Source organism: Corvus brachyrhynchos, unplaced genomic scaffold (genome assembly GCF_000691975.1).
Source record: "Corvus brachyrhynchos isolate BGI_N302 unplaced genomic scaffold, ASM69197v1 scaffold59, whole genome shotgun sequence".
NCBI lineage: Eukaryota > Metazoa > Chordata > Aves > Passeriformes > Corvidae > Corvus > Corvus brachyrhynchos.
Window position 1 is genome coordinate 2,430,241 of NW_008246054.1, and position 17,057 is coordinate 2,447,297.

A 17,057-nucleotide genomic window follows, 5' to 3' on the forward strand; every position below is an offset into this window, starting at 1 on the left:
TCACCAGAGCCTCTCCTGAGGCTGCACCCACCGGCCACCTCCAGCCCACCTTCTCTTCCTCTGCCTTCTGCAGCACAGCTTTTCCTCTCAGTAACAAGAGACACCCCAACCAACAAGCCAAAAAATATTATTAAGATGTGGCTTCAAAACCAAAACACCCCAATGCACCATCCCCAGAGTCCACCACTGCCCCAGTAGCAACCAGTAACATGCAAAAGCTGGAAATACTGGGCTGTCCTGCCAGTACCTGCCAGCACCTCCAAATCTGGGTCTTGTGGGCACGCTGAGGATTCGTTTCTAAAGCACCTTTACAGTCCAAGACCACCGGATTGCTTAAAACGACAATTTTTGACAGCAATGAGGGCTGACTGTGCACATCAACTTCAGGATATGGTGGGAGCAGTTCCAGGGCTGAACTGCAGCCCAGCTCTACCATGATCCACCTTTTTTCCCCAAAACTGTTTGATAACGTGGTAAGTGCCACGTACAAACCCAAACCCAGCTCTGTGCTTCAGTATCTGTGAACACTGAGAGAAGCAGAAACCCCAGCAATGAGCGTTTCTGAACTCTTAAATGTCTCCTGCTCCAGAGGTGTCTTTTCCTGCGATTATTCCGGAGTTCTGGGGGCCACTTTTCCTCTCTGCAGATAAAATAACAAGTTTTGCAGACTTGTTGCTGCAGTAACTGAGGGCGATGGCTTGGGGACAAAGGGAGCAGTGTTCTAAGTAGGACATGCCCGCGGTGCCGTGCTGGGCCGTGGCATCCTATCGCAGCCTGCGGGAGCATCCCCACCCTCACGGCTCCCTCTTGCCCTGAGGAATGCCAGGAGGGATTCTGGAATACCAGGAGGATGCCCCTTGCTCAGGGAGAGCAGCATTTCTTTCACTGAGTAAGGACCCAACAGCAGCAGAACAACTCCCAGGGTGTTTTTAAACTCCTCGTGCCCCGTTATCTGTGCAAAACCTGTGCCACTGACATTCCCAAGTGCAATATTCCCAGCACTCCCAAGCACCAGATCCAAGATCCCATTGGAGATGGGGGTCAACTCCCACTGAGGGAGGATCTCAAAGAGCAGCTGTATTTTGAGGCTTTCGAAGAGTGCTAAGCAAAGCATATTCAATTAAATACGGATATTTACCAGCTTAAGGAAACCAAAGGCAGAGGGACAGCGGGTATGGAGGAACCAGGCCTACTCTGCTGTCTGTCCCCAGCTTTTTGGCTCTGCAGGGCAAGGCAGGGCAGCTTGAGGGGAGGAAGGGAGACCTCAGTCAGCTCCCAGAGGTAAAATTTTACTCAGAGGTAAAATTAAATACTCGCCCCTTAGGAGCTGTGTATGTGACCACACAGTCCCACCCCAGCACAGGGCTCTGCCATTATTAAAACTGAATTTTTAATATTTCATTTTTACTTTAACCAGTGACCCAGGTCAAAAGCACCCACAGTATCCATCACCACCCAAAAACCAGTGGAGCTGGTCAAGGGAAGCTGAATCCTGCATGGACTCTCGGATTAGAGGCCTCCAGGTGTTTTTTGAGTGATATAAGGGCTGTAGGTTTCCAGGGAATGTAGTTGCAGTCAAATGAGACAGAGTTCAGAGCAGCCTGTGACCCAGTCATTGCTGTGAAGGGAGGAGGGAAACCTCAGTCTTGAGTCCTCCTCCCTTTTCCATGAAGAGTCTTCCTCAAGCCTTGTCACCTACAACATCCGAGTGGAAACAGCTGCAGTGGACAAGGACAAACCCACCTGCTCTACCACCTTCCACAGGCAAGCATTCCATGAAACCCCAGATTCGGGGGCCAAAGGGATCCTACAGTAGCACTAACGAGGCAGGGAAGAGAGAGATCGGCACGAGAACTGTGTTCGTTCTCCCTCCCTGAAGAAATTTTGAAGGAGTTGGTGCCGAACTTCTTTCCTGAAAGAACAGCAGCTTTTCAGGACAGGCTGGGGACAGTCCTGCCTTCAGGGGATTATCTGCTTCTGACGACATTTCACTTTCTACACAAGGAGAAATGGAGAAGTTCCTATTTCTTCCAATGAAATCAAACACTTCATAAACCAAACTAAAATTCAGCTAAAAAGACCAAGTGCAACTCAACCCACTGCTGGATTTTGGTTACATCTGTCCTGCTGGCTCTCTGTCTATAAATCTCTTATTAAACACAGCCACAAATCATTTGGGGGGACTTAGTTTCCATTCAAGCATCAGCACAAATCCAACGAAAGCAAACAAAAAGAGGTTTGGGGCTCTCAGTGGCACCTCAATCGAGCAGATAGCAATGGGTTATGTAAAGGAGCAGGACACAAGAGCCACTTTGGTCCCATGTCTCCAAAGAAAGCCACTCTGTTTGGCCTTTCTGCTCCACAGAACAGGAGAGTATTCGCTTCTAATTAATTTGTATCTTCAGAGGGCAGCGGCTCCTTCCCTTTGAATGGAAGGGCAAACAATGGGAAGTATTGTTAAATACAGTTTTGTTCCTGAGCAAGAAAGGAGCTCCCAGCCAGCAGAGAGGGGCAGGAAATCATTACAGAGGAAGCCACGAGAGCTGCCAGCCAAACACTGGAATATTTTATTCATTTGGATATATGCTTTCATCCCAAACTGAGCTGGATGCTGCAGCCGCAACAGGTGGTGCAGAATGGGAAATACCCATTTTCCTGGATTTTCTGCCTCAAGAAACAGCCTCAAACTAACTCACTGGTCCATGCTTCATGGCTCCGGGCTGTGCATGATGCTGGGGCACATGTCTTCCTTATCCCTAAAACACACTGCCCACCCCAGAGGTCCCTTACAGCACCTTAGTGCTGAGCCCACGATGGTTTGGTGACATTGAATGGTTGCACATCCCACCTGAGGTGTTTGGGGCCAGATTTGCTGGGCCCACACTGGGGGTGGGCTGCTCAGGTGAGTGCCTGGGAATTGCTGGACATGCACCTGGCTCCAGCACTCACTTATCTCCTTAGTTCCTGACAATCCAAACACCAGGGCTTCAAAATGAGTCATGAACCCCCAGCTCCCACCAGTCTGGGTTCTCCAAACCGCCCGTAAATTTCAAGATGCTCCTGTGGCTAAGAAACAACTGTTTCTGGTTCAGGAATGGGATTTGGAGACACAGAAACATCAGAGTGATGGAGCCTCACCCAAAAATCGATGTTTACAGATTCCCAACATGAAACCACACATCTCAAGCCCTGAAGAAAAGGCTTGAGAATCCACCTGCTCCACCACGGATGCAAACACAAGGACGATTCTCCCCTGTTCCCTACATGGCGAGAAGTCTCTTTTCAAGCAGCAATATTTTAACAACATTTCTCTCCCATCAGCCTGTTTTCTGCTGGCAGTGGGACCATCCCAAAAATATCTTCCCTCCACAGCCTCAGCATCACCAGCATCTGCTGCAGATGTAAACCTGTACCAGAGGACACACGCAAGCACCACGGGATAGATCCATCACAGAGTCCCAACGGGGGGAGTTTACATTTCCCAAATAGTACATTTATACCAACGTACTGAAATGTAGCCATTTGATTTGTGACCTATTTATACAGGGAGGTAATCTGGAATTAGTATAGGAAAAATATTACTGGTTTATAAATACCCCTATCTTGCCTTCGCCTCAGATCTCAGCCAGGAGTGAAACATCTGCCAGCCTAAAATTAAACATCTGTGGTTCAGAGTGAGGAAAACGGGGCTGGAAGTTTAATGCCAAAAAAGGCCAGAGGCTGAGTGCCCCTGGTGTGGGGCTCAGCCTTCCCCCAGCTCAGCTCCAATGGAGCTGGGGTCAGGATGGGGCAGTGCCAGCACCACACACGGAACCACGAAGCCACTCAGGTTGGAAAAGACCTCCAAGACCCCCACCTTGTCACCTAAAGCCACACAGTGTGGCTTCCAGCAGCATCCAGGTGTTGGAATCCCCCTGCAAAAAGCCAGAGTGCTCTGGTGGATATCAGGGCATCCCATGACTGCTTCGTTTCCTAAAAATCCACGAGCTCTTTGCTGCCGAGCATCCCCCCCGTGTGCAGCCCAGTGTCAGCCTGGCCGTGGCAGGACGGACAGGGACACGTGGGACCTTGCAGGATCAGGTCAGTGTCCCTGCAGCCACAGGCAGCTGCTCCATCCCCTGCAATCACCCGGCGTCGCAGCCGGGATTTACGTCGCTGCAGCGCGTCGTGCCCGGGCTCCACTCGGGATGCTGCACGGGCTGCATCACTCGGGATTCTGGGCTGTTCCTTGCCCTCTTTCCTTACTGTCAGGAATCAGAGGCCAGGAGAGAAAACTATTCTCTCAGCTAATTACCACAACTACTCTATAATGGCTATTTTAGATGAATTTTTAATGAAGTGTGCTCTTGTCAGTTCAGGATTTCATAACTTTCAAGTCCAGCCTTTACATTCCAGCCATTTGCTGCATAAAGATTTTCCCTTTTCCCTGCAAACGGGTGCAGCAGGAGCAGGGGAGGAGGACGGACCCTCGCACAACTTCGCTGGTGCCTGTCAAAATTAAATTAACTGCATCTGCTCAGCAGAGAGCTGACTGACAAGAACGTGGCTCAGTGCAGAAAAGCGCCGAGCATCTGCAAGACCTGCTGAAACCCACTTCAGCTCAGGCCCACGACGCTGTAATTAACAGGGATAAAAATACTTTGCTTTTGTTTAATATTTTCTGGAGTTGTGCGTTCCTCAGATCAGATGCTGGAAACCTCATTAAGTCTCGCTCGTGTCCTCGAGGCCCACATGTTCTCCACAACCAGACCTAGTTATGGAGTGAGGAGCCATTTTACCGCAGTGCTCCCAGCCTGGCGCGGCACCGGTGACACCGTGGCCACCAAACGTGGCCAGAGGCTGGGGGGAAACTGAAGCACCTTTTGCTACACCCCTCTGCCTCTCTCTGCCAGCACCTAAGCCCGACCCTGCTGTGTTTAATCCTGGCCTCATCCTGCTGTTCCTTTTGCAGGTCCAACAATTGTCCTGGTCCCTCACACCAGCGCCACTGCTGGGATCAGCCTCTTCTCCCAGGTTTCCTCCAAGAGGAAACAGCCTCAAGATGTGCCAGGGGAGGGTCAGACTGGACACCAGGAGGAATTTCTTCATGGAAAAGGTGTTCAGGCATTGGAAGGGGTTGCCCAGGGAGATTTGGAGTCCCCATCCCTGGAGGTGCCCAAGGAATGACTGGATGTGGCACTCAGTGCTCTTGGTGGTGTTTGGTCAAAGTTAGATCGTGAAGGCTTTTTCCAACCTTAAGGATTCTCTTATTTGGAGATGTGGCTCTGATCCAGCTTTGGAGATTCAGAATGGTTCTGACTACAAAAAGGGGTGAAGAAAATAAATTAAAAACCCCCAGCCTTGGGGCAAGAAGAGGATTGGTGACCCCTCCAAGGGTGGAAGGTGAGGCTGAAGGCAGGTGAAGAGCATCAGCCACCAGTGTCCCACCACACCCTCACCAGCACCAGCGCTTCAGATGGGGAACAAAAAAGCAGAGGAAAAGAAGGAAAAAAACCCAACAACCCTCTCTGAAATTCAGAGCTTCGTCTGCTCTGCTCCTCTTTGGCTTTGTTTTTGTTTTCACAAACAAGCCTCTTGGAAACCTTGGCAATCCCTATTTTAAAGGGCTGCCCCCTCCCCCAGGCCTTTGTGAGGCTGTCGGGATCTCCATGCCAGGAGCAGGATTAGCTGCCTTCTCTCTTCCATCTTACGGTTTCATTATTCCGCACCTTTTGAGGGTACAGTTTATCCCGAGTAATTAAAACACAGTTAGCTCTGCAAGTCCAAACCATAATGGAACAGCTTAGGTTTTACTTTTTGTAATCTCTTTTTTGTGTACTCTCTTTTCCAGGAAGCCTGGTACCTACAGCGGGCTTGTTTCAAACAGGAAACTTCCTCGAAACGTGTGGCTGTGGAAGAGGAATTTTAGCAGAAATGTGGGATATTTAGAGCCTTGCAACCTGCCCCTTCCCTGCATGGCCTTGGCACCACAGCCTGGTTCTCCCTAAGGAAAACAAGCAGGAAAACTTGGCTGTGGCATGCCCAGCTCTGGCACAAGGGCTGCAGCATCTCCAGTGACACCTGAGAAAGCCGCTCGGATTTTCACTTTTCCAACTGGGATGACTCCTGCCCCACAAGGATTAGGGACAGAGCTGCTGCCTGCACTGTCCCGGGGCTGGTCCTGCCCTCGCCTTCTGAATTGGTTTTGTTCTGTTTCTGCAGGAACTGGCCCCGTGACAGGGATGGAAAACACGGTCCAAGGGCATAATCCCACTGCTCCGAGGAATAACGCCGGAGGCAAACCCACATTACTCACCACAGGCTCTACAGTGGGGAAAAGCAAAATTAACCCCAAACAACTGAGGAACAGCACAATTCCTGTTCAGTCTGGCTCTAACAGCAGCCCTGGAGGAAACCATGACCTTGTCCCCATCCCTGACCCCACTCCTCTCCTGCCCCATTCCCACCACTGGGACCTGATGCAGGGCAGGGAGAGCACTCAGGCTTTTGAGGCTCATTTTCTACAACTGCTTGTCCACTTTTCCCAGCAAATATTTCTAATATTAAAATAGCAACTTTGCTATGTTTCCCCCTCTTTTTCACATAGTTTAGTGAAAAAAACTTGGAAAATACTGCTTATCTGCTTGCTGCCTGGCAGGGGGACATGCCAAGAGGGTGCTGAGCTCCTGTTCCTTGGGATGGGATGGGATGGAATGGGATGGGATGGGATGGGATGGGAAAGTGTGTGGGGGCAAGCCTGTTCTCAGTACTAAGGAAGCCTGGCTTTAGGTAACAAAAATTGTCCTATTTGCCAAATCTTGTTCCTTGGTGAAGACTAAAATCAAATGGCTTTGAGGAAAGCTCATCAACGAACCAGAGTTAAAACATTTGCAATATGAGTGCAGCAATTCCAGGAGCCAGAGCAGGGAAAGCAGCTCCAGCGAGGGGATGCTGCGTGCGGCCGGAGCCGGCGGGAAGATGTCCCTCCCTGGGGAGCTCCTGTGGATCAAAGCTGCTGCCACAAACACCTGCAGCTCCCACAGGGAGGCCACTGCAAGGCTGAGCTTCCATGGGGGATGCTGCCAGCTCCATGTGTGCGGGGTGCTGGGAGCTGCTTCCATGCGGGATGCAGACACTCCAGCACCCCACGGGCATCTCCCCTCTGGAACTGAGCCCCTGGATCTGCACCTCATCTGTCCTGGCTCCTCAGGAGGGTCTGAGCCCTGCAAGGTGCCCAGGGAAAGGGGCTGCGTGTCCAAGGAAGTGAGAGGGAAGGGACCTCTCGTGTCCCTGTGCCCACCTTGGGGCTGAGCAGCAGCCAAAGTGAAGCCACCACCAAAGTGAAGCTGCCTCCTCTGTCTGAGGCCCATCGAGGGATTGGCACTCATCCCTTAACCCCAGATTCTGGAAGGCCAGGAGAGGGACTTTACTTAGCTCTGAGCACTGTGTTTCTAATGGGGAAATAAAAGAATATCAAGTCCCCAAACTGCTTTTCCCTTTCTGACAGTGATGTGTGGGACAAGGCTGGCAAAGGAGAAGGGGGCACTTCAGGCAGTGGGAAGAAAAGTCCTTCTATCCTTCCTTTTGCAGATATTCTCAATTAACACCTATGAAAATGATTTAGTTGATGTTCTCCCTTCTCCAAATGCCACACCTTCATCACTTTTTAGAAAATCTTATTCTAAAAAGCCAGGACAGAAGATTAACTCCCAAACTGACCACCTCGCCCTCACCGGGCCAGAAGGGCTGGTGCTTCCCTTGCCATGGATGAGCACTGCTGTTGGATGACCCATGGCTGGTGAGCTCAGCCATCACCTTGGGATGGATGTAACCACCACAGGCCTCATGCAACCACCAGGCTCCTCATTGGCAGCCTCAGCCAAAAAGTGAAGGGCTGAGCTGACCCTGGCGGATGATGCAGCCTCTCACCTAAAGAATCTCCCAGTTGGGGAGCGATGGCACGGGGGGACCTGCCCATGCCACGCCTGGACACCAGCACTGAGCCCACCACGTGGGCAAAAACCAACAACTGAAACCCCCAAAGACAAAAGCCTGGTGAACAACCCAAAACTGCCCACAGTGGCCGGACGAGGACCACACAACCACTGAGAGGGAGCAGAAAACCCAAGGAGAGAGACATCCATTACCAGAGTAGCCTCCCGAGGACTTGATGTACATCTGCCCGTACTGCTCCTCCACCATGGTGTCGTAGGCCTCGTCGTCCTCCTCGTCCTCCTCGTTGTGGTAGGAGGTGGGGCTGTCGGTGGTGGGGATGCTGCTGGCGCCGGGGCTGGTGCGCTCCCCCTGCGAGTACTGCACCTGCTGCACGTTGGGGATCAGGGTGGCCAGGTTGGGCATCCCGTAGTAGGAGACGCGCGACAGCTTCAGGGGCCCCGCGCTGGTGCCACCGGCGCCGCCGGGCCCGTCCCGGGCACCGGGCTCGAGGGGCCGCTTGCCAGGCAAGCCGGGCAGGGCCTGCAGCTCCAGGTTCTCGTGTTTGACGCGCGTGAGGAGCGGGATGGGCATGGAGGGGGACATGACGTAGGGCGCCGAGGCCGACTGCAGCTGGTTGCAGGGGCTCTGCGGCTCCGAGCTGGGGTCTTCGATCATGGTGGTCTGAGAGTCACAGTGGGGAGAGCTGACCTTGAACATCAAGTCCGTCCCTTTCTCCACGATGTGCTGGATCTGCAGGAAGCCCGCCGTGTACATCACCACCAGCTGCTCGCTCGCCGCCATGGTCAGCTTGCCGGTGTAGCAGAAGGACAGGATCTGCTGGAAGCAAGCGGGGGGGACGGTCCCCGGCAGCTCAAAGGCGTTTTTGCTGTTCCCACTGAACAAGTCTCGGAAGTAGAGGCTGCTGGCGGCCAGGACTGCCCGGTGAGCCTTGAAGGCTTGGCCCTTCACCACGATGGAGACATCGCAGTACAGCCCCAGCAGCCGCTGCTCGTTCAGGCAGCCCAGAACGGTGTTCCCAAAGTTGGGAATCTCTATGTGCAACATCTGCGACATGGCTCAGGATCGGCTGGAGCTCCTCAGACATTCAATGCAGGAATATCCAAAGTAGGGCACATCTGAAAAACGGAGAAGGCAGGGAGAGAGGAACAACGTTTTTAGACAGTTCACCAAAGCAGGCAGGAGCACAGGAACCCACCTCACCCAACATCAAAGGCTCCAAGCCGAGCTCTGAGAGCCAACACGGAAAAGCAATCGCTTATAAAAATTACTTATCGATGGTTTCGAGCGATGTTGGGAATGCTATTGGTGGATGGCAAAGGATATTCCAAAAATGCAAGTATTTCCTTCGAGTTGTGGTCTGTTTAAATAAGCACCACTGATTTATTCCCCTGGGAGTTTTTACTTTATGCAGGAAAATCTGAACGATAATGGGAGAGAACAGTAAAGCAAACGAAAGACAGTCAGACAGATCTCGGTAGCATTATATAAGAAACACAACAACCAGCAGCTATGTTGAAACTACAGAAAAGATATTTATAAAACAATGTGCCATTCTGCCCGAAATAAATACAGGATTCTGCCGGAGCGAGAGCTCCCAGGAAAAAGCACTTTGAAAAGCAATCTTCCCATTTGCACCAGAAAGAGGGAGCATTTCAACAGTTAAACCCCTTCTCAACAGATTTATCCTCCAACAAAACGAGGCTTATCTCCAAATTAAGCCAGATATTTGAACCCCAATAAAACAAATCAACGTGCCTGCCGCAGCGAGCCGCCTACCAAGTTGTCTTCTTATTTTCCTCCCCCAGATCCCGAGCGGGGCAGAGGGAGCCCCAGCCCAGCCCCTGGCGCAGGCAGAGCCCCCCGGCCCCCAGCCCGGCGCCCCCGGGTACCGGCAGCGAGGACCCTCCGAGTGACCCCAGGCTGGAGGCGACGGCTCCGGCTCCGCATCCCGCCACGGCCGCTCTTCAGGGCCAGCTGTACCTTTTGGCCATGGGCAGAATTCCTGCTTTCACCTCCCGAAAAAAGAGCCTGGCGTTGGAAGGGACCTCGTGCGCAAAGCCGGAGCAGGTAGCACTGGTGCAGCCTGGGCACTGAAACTCCAGCGGAGCAAAGCACTGCGGATGCACCGAGCCCAGACCCCCCCGTGCTCCCTCCCCAAAGAGTCCAGGAGATTTAAAATCCTGCTTGCCTTTAATACTACTGAAGAAAAACTACGGTTAACTAATAGTGAAAGCTCAGAAGAACGATATATTTTTTTAAAAAAAGAGGAAAAAAAAAAATAGAAGTTTATCTGAGAAAGATTAAAAAAAAAAAATCTCTGGAAAGAAAATAATAACCCACAAAGAGCTGCTCTGTTCCCATTGCTGAGGGAAACAAAAAAAAAAAAAATTCTTCCAAGCGAGGAAGTTCCTGGTGCCTTCACCCGGCCGGGAGCGAACGTACCTTGAGCAGCGTCCCCAGAGCGGCCGCTGCCGAGGGGCTCCGGTCCCCCGACCGCCGAGAGCTCAGGGGAGGGGGAAAATAAAATATAGTATCGAGCCCTGGGTTTGTATCTGCTGGAGCTCAAGCTTTTACCAAGTCAAATCTCCCCGGCAGCGCACAGCATCTAAATGAATAGGCCGGATGCAGATTAACATTCAGGCTGCTCTCTGCAATGAATAGAGCCCTTTGATTAGGGACCTGAAGTAAATGCCAGTTTCAAACCGAAGCTTTAAAAACAGAGAAATATCAGTGCCAGAGGAATGCTCTCAGTGTTGGTACAAGACAGACTTTTGATGAGTCACTGCAATGCAAACAAAGATGGCAGAAATACTGTACTGTATGCTGATGAAATGCTTAGTGGTGCCACGGCAACTGAGACAGGTTTTAAATTTATAGTGCAGTTTTGCATATGAATTACGCTGTAAACTGCCTCCCCTGCCATCTAGTACATCCAGAGTGTCAAAGCATTTAAACTATTCCAAACAGTCTGCAGAGCTGGCACTGCTGCTGGTTAACTCCTGCGGCCAGGGGAAGGCACGGAGCAGGGGTGGTGAGCATCCCCTGCATCCCCCCAGCATCCTTCTGTACCCCCAGCATCCCCTGTAACCCCTCAGCATCCTCATGCATCTCCCCTGCATCCTGAGCATCCTCCTGCATCCCCGAGCATCCCCCCAGCATCCTCCTGCATCACCCCTGCATGCTCTCAACATTCTCCTGCATTACCCCCCACATGCCCCCAGCATCCTCCTGCATCCCTCCAGCATCCTTAGCATGTCCCCTGCATCCTCCTGCATCCGCCCCAACATCCCCTGCATCCCCCCCAGCATCCTCCCACGTGGCCCAGCATCCCACCCCAAGAGCTCCCCAAAACCACCTGCCCGAAAGCACAGCTTTGGGAATGCCCAAATCTGCCCAAAATAAAGGCGCTCCTTGGGCAGCCACAGTCCTGCTGCCTGCCCCCCCAGCTCCCCTCCCCAATACAAGAAAGCCTTTCAAATGCAGGAAAAATGTTTACCCCTTGGGGAAAGCTTCTTTCAGTCTGTGGCTGAATCCACTAAAAGCAAATCCATTTGCTTAAGTAATGAAATCCCAGTCACATTGTCTCCTGGATTCAGATTTTAAATTACCTTCGCATTTATTGAGCATGTTTGGTGCTTTTTTCTGGGAAAGAGGGTGGGGCCTCCCTTTGCTTATTTCTCCCTTGGCCAGAGCATTTTTCCTTGTGCCATCGGTCACGGATTTGGTTCAGCTGCTGCGCTCGGACGGTCACACACAGTTAAAATTCCAGGGATGAGAGGTGAGGCCATCCCTAGTGCAGGATAACTGCAGGGAGCACAGGGCTGGTGATGCTCCAGCCTGACCCTTCCCTCCTGATCCTGCTCACAACGCCACTTTCACATCCAAAGGGATGTTTGGTGCATTAAGTTCAAGTCCAGGGCAGGGAAGTGCTGTGCCCTGGAGCGCTCCGGGGCCGGCTGCGCTCCCAGCAAACCCCTCTGACACGGCTGCCCCGAATCCCACAGGACCTGCAGCCTCACAGAGCCTGCAGAGTCACACTGCTCCCACACCAGGGCCTCCCTGCCTTGGGAATGCTCAACACACTCATCCAAACCCCACAGGAGGTCACTGGGATCTCTGCCTGGTGCTGGTGAGGAGGCGAAGGTGCCAAGAGGGGACCAAGGTGACATCCCGTGAGGAGGTCAGAGATGACACCACAACAACCAAGCCTGAGAGCCAAAAACCTCTCCGAGCTATGACACCACCCATCTCTGCTGGAGAAGGGATGAAATCTGCCCTGTCAAACACAGATCCACTCTGGAGCTGTGAAAATCACTGAGAAAAACCTGAGTTACAGAAAAAATGTCACCGCTCAGGCACCTAAGGAAGCCTCATCCACAGCGATGGGAAGAACATGGGTGGAGAAGGATTTCCTCCTCCTTTCTTCCAGGAAGGACTCCCTTAGAGCTGGAGGAGAGACCAGGGAGTCCCTGGATGGACCTTCTTGGACCCAGCAGTGCAGGATGTGTGGGACCAGCCAAGGACAGCTCGGTAGTGCAGAAGAAGCCAAACTTAAAATAAATATCAATTATTAATATTACTTAGAATTTACTCTATAAACAAACAGGCTTGTCAGGAGCAACCCCTGTCTCTCCCTAAGAACACCAAAAATGTGCTGGTTTAGGATGTGTTTAAGTCAGTGAGAAGCACTGAAGTGCTTCAGCACCCCAAATCCTTGGCAGATCTCATGTACAACCTGCCAGGAGAGGTCAGAGTTTGAACCAAGATGCTGCACACAACTGGTCCCTCCCAAAATATGGCTCTCAGGGAAATGGGGGGAAATGTAACGGTGTTTGGTCTAGAAAGAGCATCAAGGAACACAAGCAAAGCCACACAAGGAAGCTGCAAAAGCCCAAACCACCCCAAGAAACCATCAGCCAGGACTGCTGGAATTTTGTTTCTCCTTCCTCCCTCTGTCCCTGTCTTTTCATAACCAAAATAGATTAAAAAAGCCCCCAAAACCCCAACCCCAAATCACAAAGAAAGAAAACGGAACAGTCTTGAAAGCCCAGGAGAACCTGCTCACCACCAAACCTCACATTCCCTAAAAACAACAGCAACAAAAAACTACTGTGATTAGACAGCAAATGCAATAAAGTTTGATAATGTCTAACTTTAAAATTCCTCTATTATGGTTATTTTTCTTTTAAATTGAGCACCAAGTGACTTTTGAAGGGTTTGAAATGGCTTCAGCCCATCTGACATGGCAAGAGCTGCGCTGCAGGAGAAATGACCTTTGCAATTACAGATGTAAAACTGTATTTTTCCAATCTCATCTCCCAAGCTGAGCTGTGTCCCAAGGTTCAGGAGGAGCCCCCAGCACCACCAGCTCCCAAAAAACATCCAGTCCCCTTTGGGCTGCAGTGTCCTACCGGTGACAGACCATCAACTGGACACCTCCAAACAGGAAAACTTGGATAAAACTGGATTAAAACCAGACAAAGGCCCAACCTTGATCATTTTACATATGTGACCATTCAAGCAAAACATCATTTTGTTTTCTGATGGCAGTCTCTTTTTCCAGCTCGTGGATACAGGAGGGTAATTTGTACATCTCTGCCTGATTTCTGTAAAGTCATAGCCTTTGTCACAAGATGTTCATAAAAAATGCAGCCGTTATTTGAGACAACTTCCAGGAGAGTTTGGGAATTCTCAGTTTCTGCATTCATCTGCTTCGGGGGAAAGAAAAAAGCGGGTTTGCTCTTTTCCAAACTAATTCCCTGCTCCGAGGCCTGAAAGGTCAGGGCGAGGCGACAGCAACAAAGGAAAAAAGCATCGACCTAGAATAAGATGCTGCCATCAGAGCTCCCCCAGGAGTAATCAGAAATAATTAGATAATGTATTTAAATTGTCTTTTTTCTTAGCCAAACAACAGAGAGACTTGGTGGAGAATCATTCCCCCAAAACCCCCTAAATATCCCCCAAGTCCCCCAGTTCCCCAGGAAGGTGAGCTGGGCAGCAGCTGGGACAAGGACAAAGGGAGAGGGACCCTCTGGGGGTGGGAGACAAAGCAGCCAAAGGCTTCCACCCCCCCAGCCAAAGCCCCTGGAAAGAAAAGAGCTGAAAAGTCCTGCCCTTGAAGGCCCCAAAGGGTCAAAGGAAACTTCCCTTTCTTCTGTAAATGAGGGGAGAGGTGGGGAAAATCCCACCCTTGGATTTGAGGCTAGAAGGGGGATGTCACCTCACCAGGCAGGGGGTCCCCAAAGCCACCCCAGGCACAGGGCTGGCACCCTGCTCTCACTTTGGGGTTATTTCTCCACTTTTTAATGCAAAGGAGATGCATAAATCCAGGGGAAAATATGCAACAGCTCACTGCAAACTCGGTGGCCAAGTACCATTCCCTGAGCCCAGAGAGGCTGTAATGCCTTAATTAAAATAAAGAGTTAAATAAAACAGAGTTAAGTAAACAAAAGAGTTAAATAAAATAAATAGCCAAATAAAGGCAAATAAAATGCACTTCAGGTCCAGGCTGAGCATATTCCCCTCCCTGCATCGCAGGCTGTGTCAAGGAGCCAAGAAGCCAAAATGCAAAGTCTTTGCACCCCCACCCCAAAAACTGAGCATCCCCTCTCTGGGGTGTGAAAATCCAGGAGGGGAAGGCAGAGGGATTGGGGCACAGCTTTGGATTCCTGCACACTGTTTGGCAGGGGGAAGAAAACAAGGTTAAGTTCAGTAATCGAATGACAGTGAGACTCCTCTCCTGCAGCACTGGTATCTGCAGCTCCAAAGTATTTATTTTTGAAATGCTGCAAGTGGCAAGCGGCGCGGACGGACCCTATTTTTAGTGTAGCAGCCAGTGGCAATGGGTGAAAGAAGATTATTTCTGCCTTATTAAGAGCAGAAAGTGAATTTGCAAATATTACTCAGTAACACACGGGCAGCCCACACGCAGCAGACAAGCAGCACGGAGCCGCCGCGGCTTCAGAATCCTCAAAGTTCGCACGGAAAGTACAGACCCCCGGAGGCTGGGGCAGGGAATGGGGGGGGGAAAAGATGGAAAAGTGAAATCATGCTGATGGTGCAGCTCAGGAGGTGTGTGCAGCCCCACTGCCAGGGCAGCCTGGGGATGGGGCACTGGGTGCTCGGCTTGGGACCCCGGCACAGCCCCAGAGTCTCTCCGTGGGGATCTGGGACAGCCCCGAGGGGTCTCTCCTTGGGAATCCTGGAGCAGTCCTGGCACCTCTTCCTGGAGACCCCAGAACAGCCCTGAGGGGTCTCCCAGGAGACCCTGGCACAGCCCCAGGGACCCCAGCAAAGCCCTGAGGGGTCTCTTTGTGAGGACCCCTGGCACAGCTCCGAGGGGTCTCTCCCTGGAGACCCTGGCACAGCCCTGTGGTCCCTCCCGATCTGCTTGCACAGCCCTGAGGGGTCTCACCCCAATCCCCTGGCACAGCCCCAAGGGGTCTCTTTGTGGGGACCCTGGAACAGTCCTAGGGTCCCTCCCCGGTGCCCGGCACAGCCCCAAAGGGTCTCTCCCCAAGTCCCTGGCACAGTCCCGAGGGGTCTCTCCCTGATCCCCCTGCACAGCCCTGAGGGGTCTCTTTGTGGGGACCCCAGCACAGCCCCAAAGGGTCTCTCCCCAAGTCCCTGGCACAGTCCCAAGGGGTCTCTCCCTGATCCCCCAGCACTGCCCCGAGGGGTCTCTTTGTGGGGACCCCAGCACAGCCCCCGGGTCCCCCGGGTCCCCCCGGCTCAGCCCGGGCTCTGTCCTGCTGCAAGGTGAGTCACCGGCAGCCCGGGTGCACCGCGGCTCCTCGAGGTCACCCACCCGGCAGCTCCAAAAAGTGCCGTCATTCAGCCAAGGCGAAGCGTGTTATTGCCATTATTATTTAATTAGGTTTTTTGTTGGTTTTTTTTTTCTTCCCCCCTTCCCTAACACTGATCTTAAGAGCTCTCAAAGCAAGGAGAAGTAAAAATAGAAAATGCAACATTTTAAATTTTTTTTTTCTTTCAGATTGCTGCAAGGGGAAGGGAGAAGGGAGAGACATGGCTAGAAAATACAATTATTCTGCAGAACGGAGTATTTTGCCATCTAATAAAAACTCAAGACCCCGAGTAAGTTACGGCCACAGGAAAGCACAGAGCACCCCATCATCCTGCCTGCAGCATCCCATCACAAGCACTAATTCCCATCCGTAACACATCAAAAAGACAAGTGCCATGCTGAATCCTGTTCTCCTCACTCCTAGTACACAACAGCAGAGCTAGCAATATATAACATGCATGACTCAGTCCTAGCACCGTGCCACGACGGAACAGAAAGCTTTAAAATAAAGTAAATATCTTAAAAGGTCAATTAAAAAAAGCTTACAAAACATCAGACGCTGCTTCTTGCTAGAGCTCATTACCTAGTATGGTGGAGCTGCCTGTGTGTTTTTTTTTCTTGTGCAAGTTAGTCTGTGAGTCAGCATTAACACACATGAGAACATCAGGAATACTGCCTAGTTCTGATGCAATGGAGGTTGTAAAAAAAAAAAAAAGAAGAAGAAGAAGAAGAAATCGCACTCGGTTTGGACAGGAGCCTGTAATTCAATTGCCTTTACTTTTCAATTACTGCATAGCCTACCCTGACCAACCTGCAGAGGGGAAGGAAACTTTGCTTACATCTCTGTCTTAAAATTAATGACTTTTACTTTTGGCTACAGCTTATTCTCCCTGCTTTACAAAAAAAAAAAAAAAAAAGACATAATATAATTAACCCTTCAAGGGCAGCTGTGCCCATGCAGCAATCGGGATCTTCGTGGTTTTGTAGGAATTTCAGGGCGGCCAAAAAGTTCTGGTGAAGGGAGACATTTATACATTAAACTTTTAATAGTCTATAAAGCAAAGCTACAATTGGATCTGAGCTTGATCCTTAATGGAAACAGAAGCTTGCAGACGAGGGAAGTTAGAGACTGCAGAAATTTAACTCTGCGCTTCTGGGCTCAGACAGGCGAATACGAGACTGCACAGCAGGTTCTTCTAAAATGAGGGGCTTGGTCATTCAGCAAAAACCCTGAGAAACCTAAAACTGGGGACATGAGGTGGCCACCCCACTCTGCCCAGGCAGATGGAGGCAAAGCTGAAAACCTGCATTTCTTATA

General features: G+C 51.2%; 1 protein-coding gene across 3 annotated transcripts in view; it reads right to left on the reverse strand.

Moving 5' to 3' along the window:
• The window catches only part of NACC2 (NACC family member 2), a 26,570-nt gene extending 10,260 nt beyond the window's left edge, over window positions 1-16,310 (reverse strand). The window contains exons 1-2 of one of the 3 annotated variants that reach the window (XM_008642161.2): window positions 9,916-10,317; window positions 8,127-9,050 (exon numbers count right to left, since the gene is read on the reverse strand). In XM_008642161.2, coding sequence (XP_008640383.1) covers window positions 8,127-8,988 — 862 coding nt within the window. In that variant the 5' untranslated portion in view covers window positions 8,989-9,050; window positions 9,916-10,317. Of the gene's footprint in view, window positions 1-8,126; window positions 9,051-9,915; window positions 10,318-10,377; window positions 10,656-16,285 lie in introns of those variants that run through there. The other 2 variants (XM_017745595.1, XM_017745594.1) reach the window with 2 other exon arrangements.
• Between the last annotated feature and the right edge of the window lie 747 nt (window positions 16,311-17,057).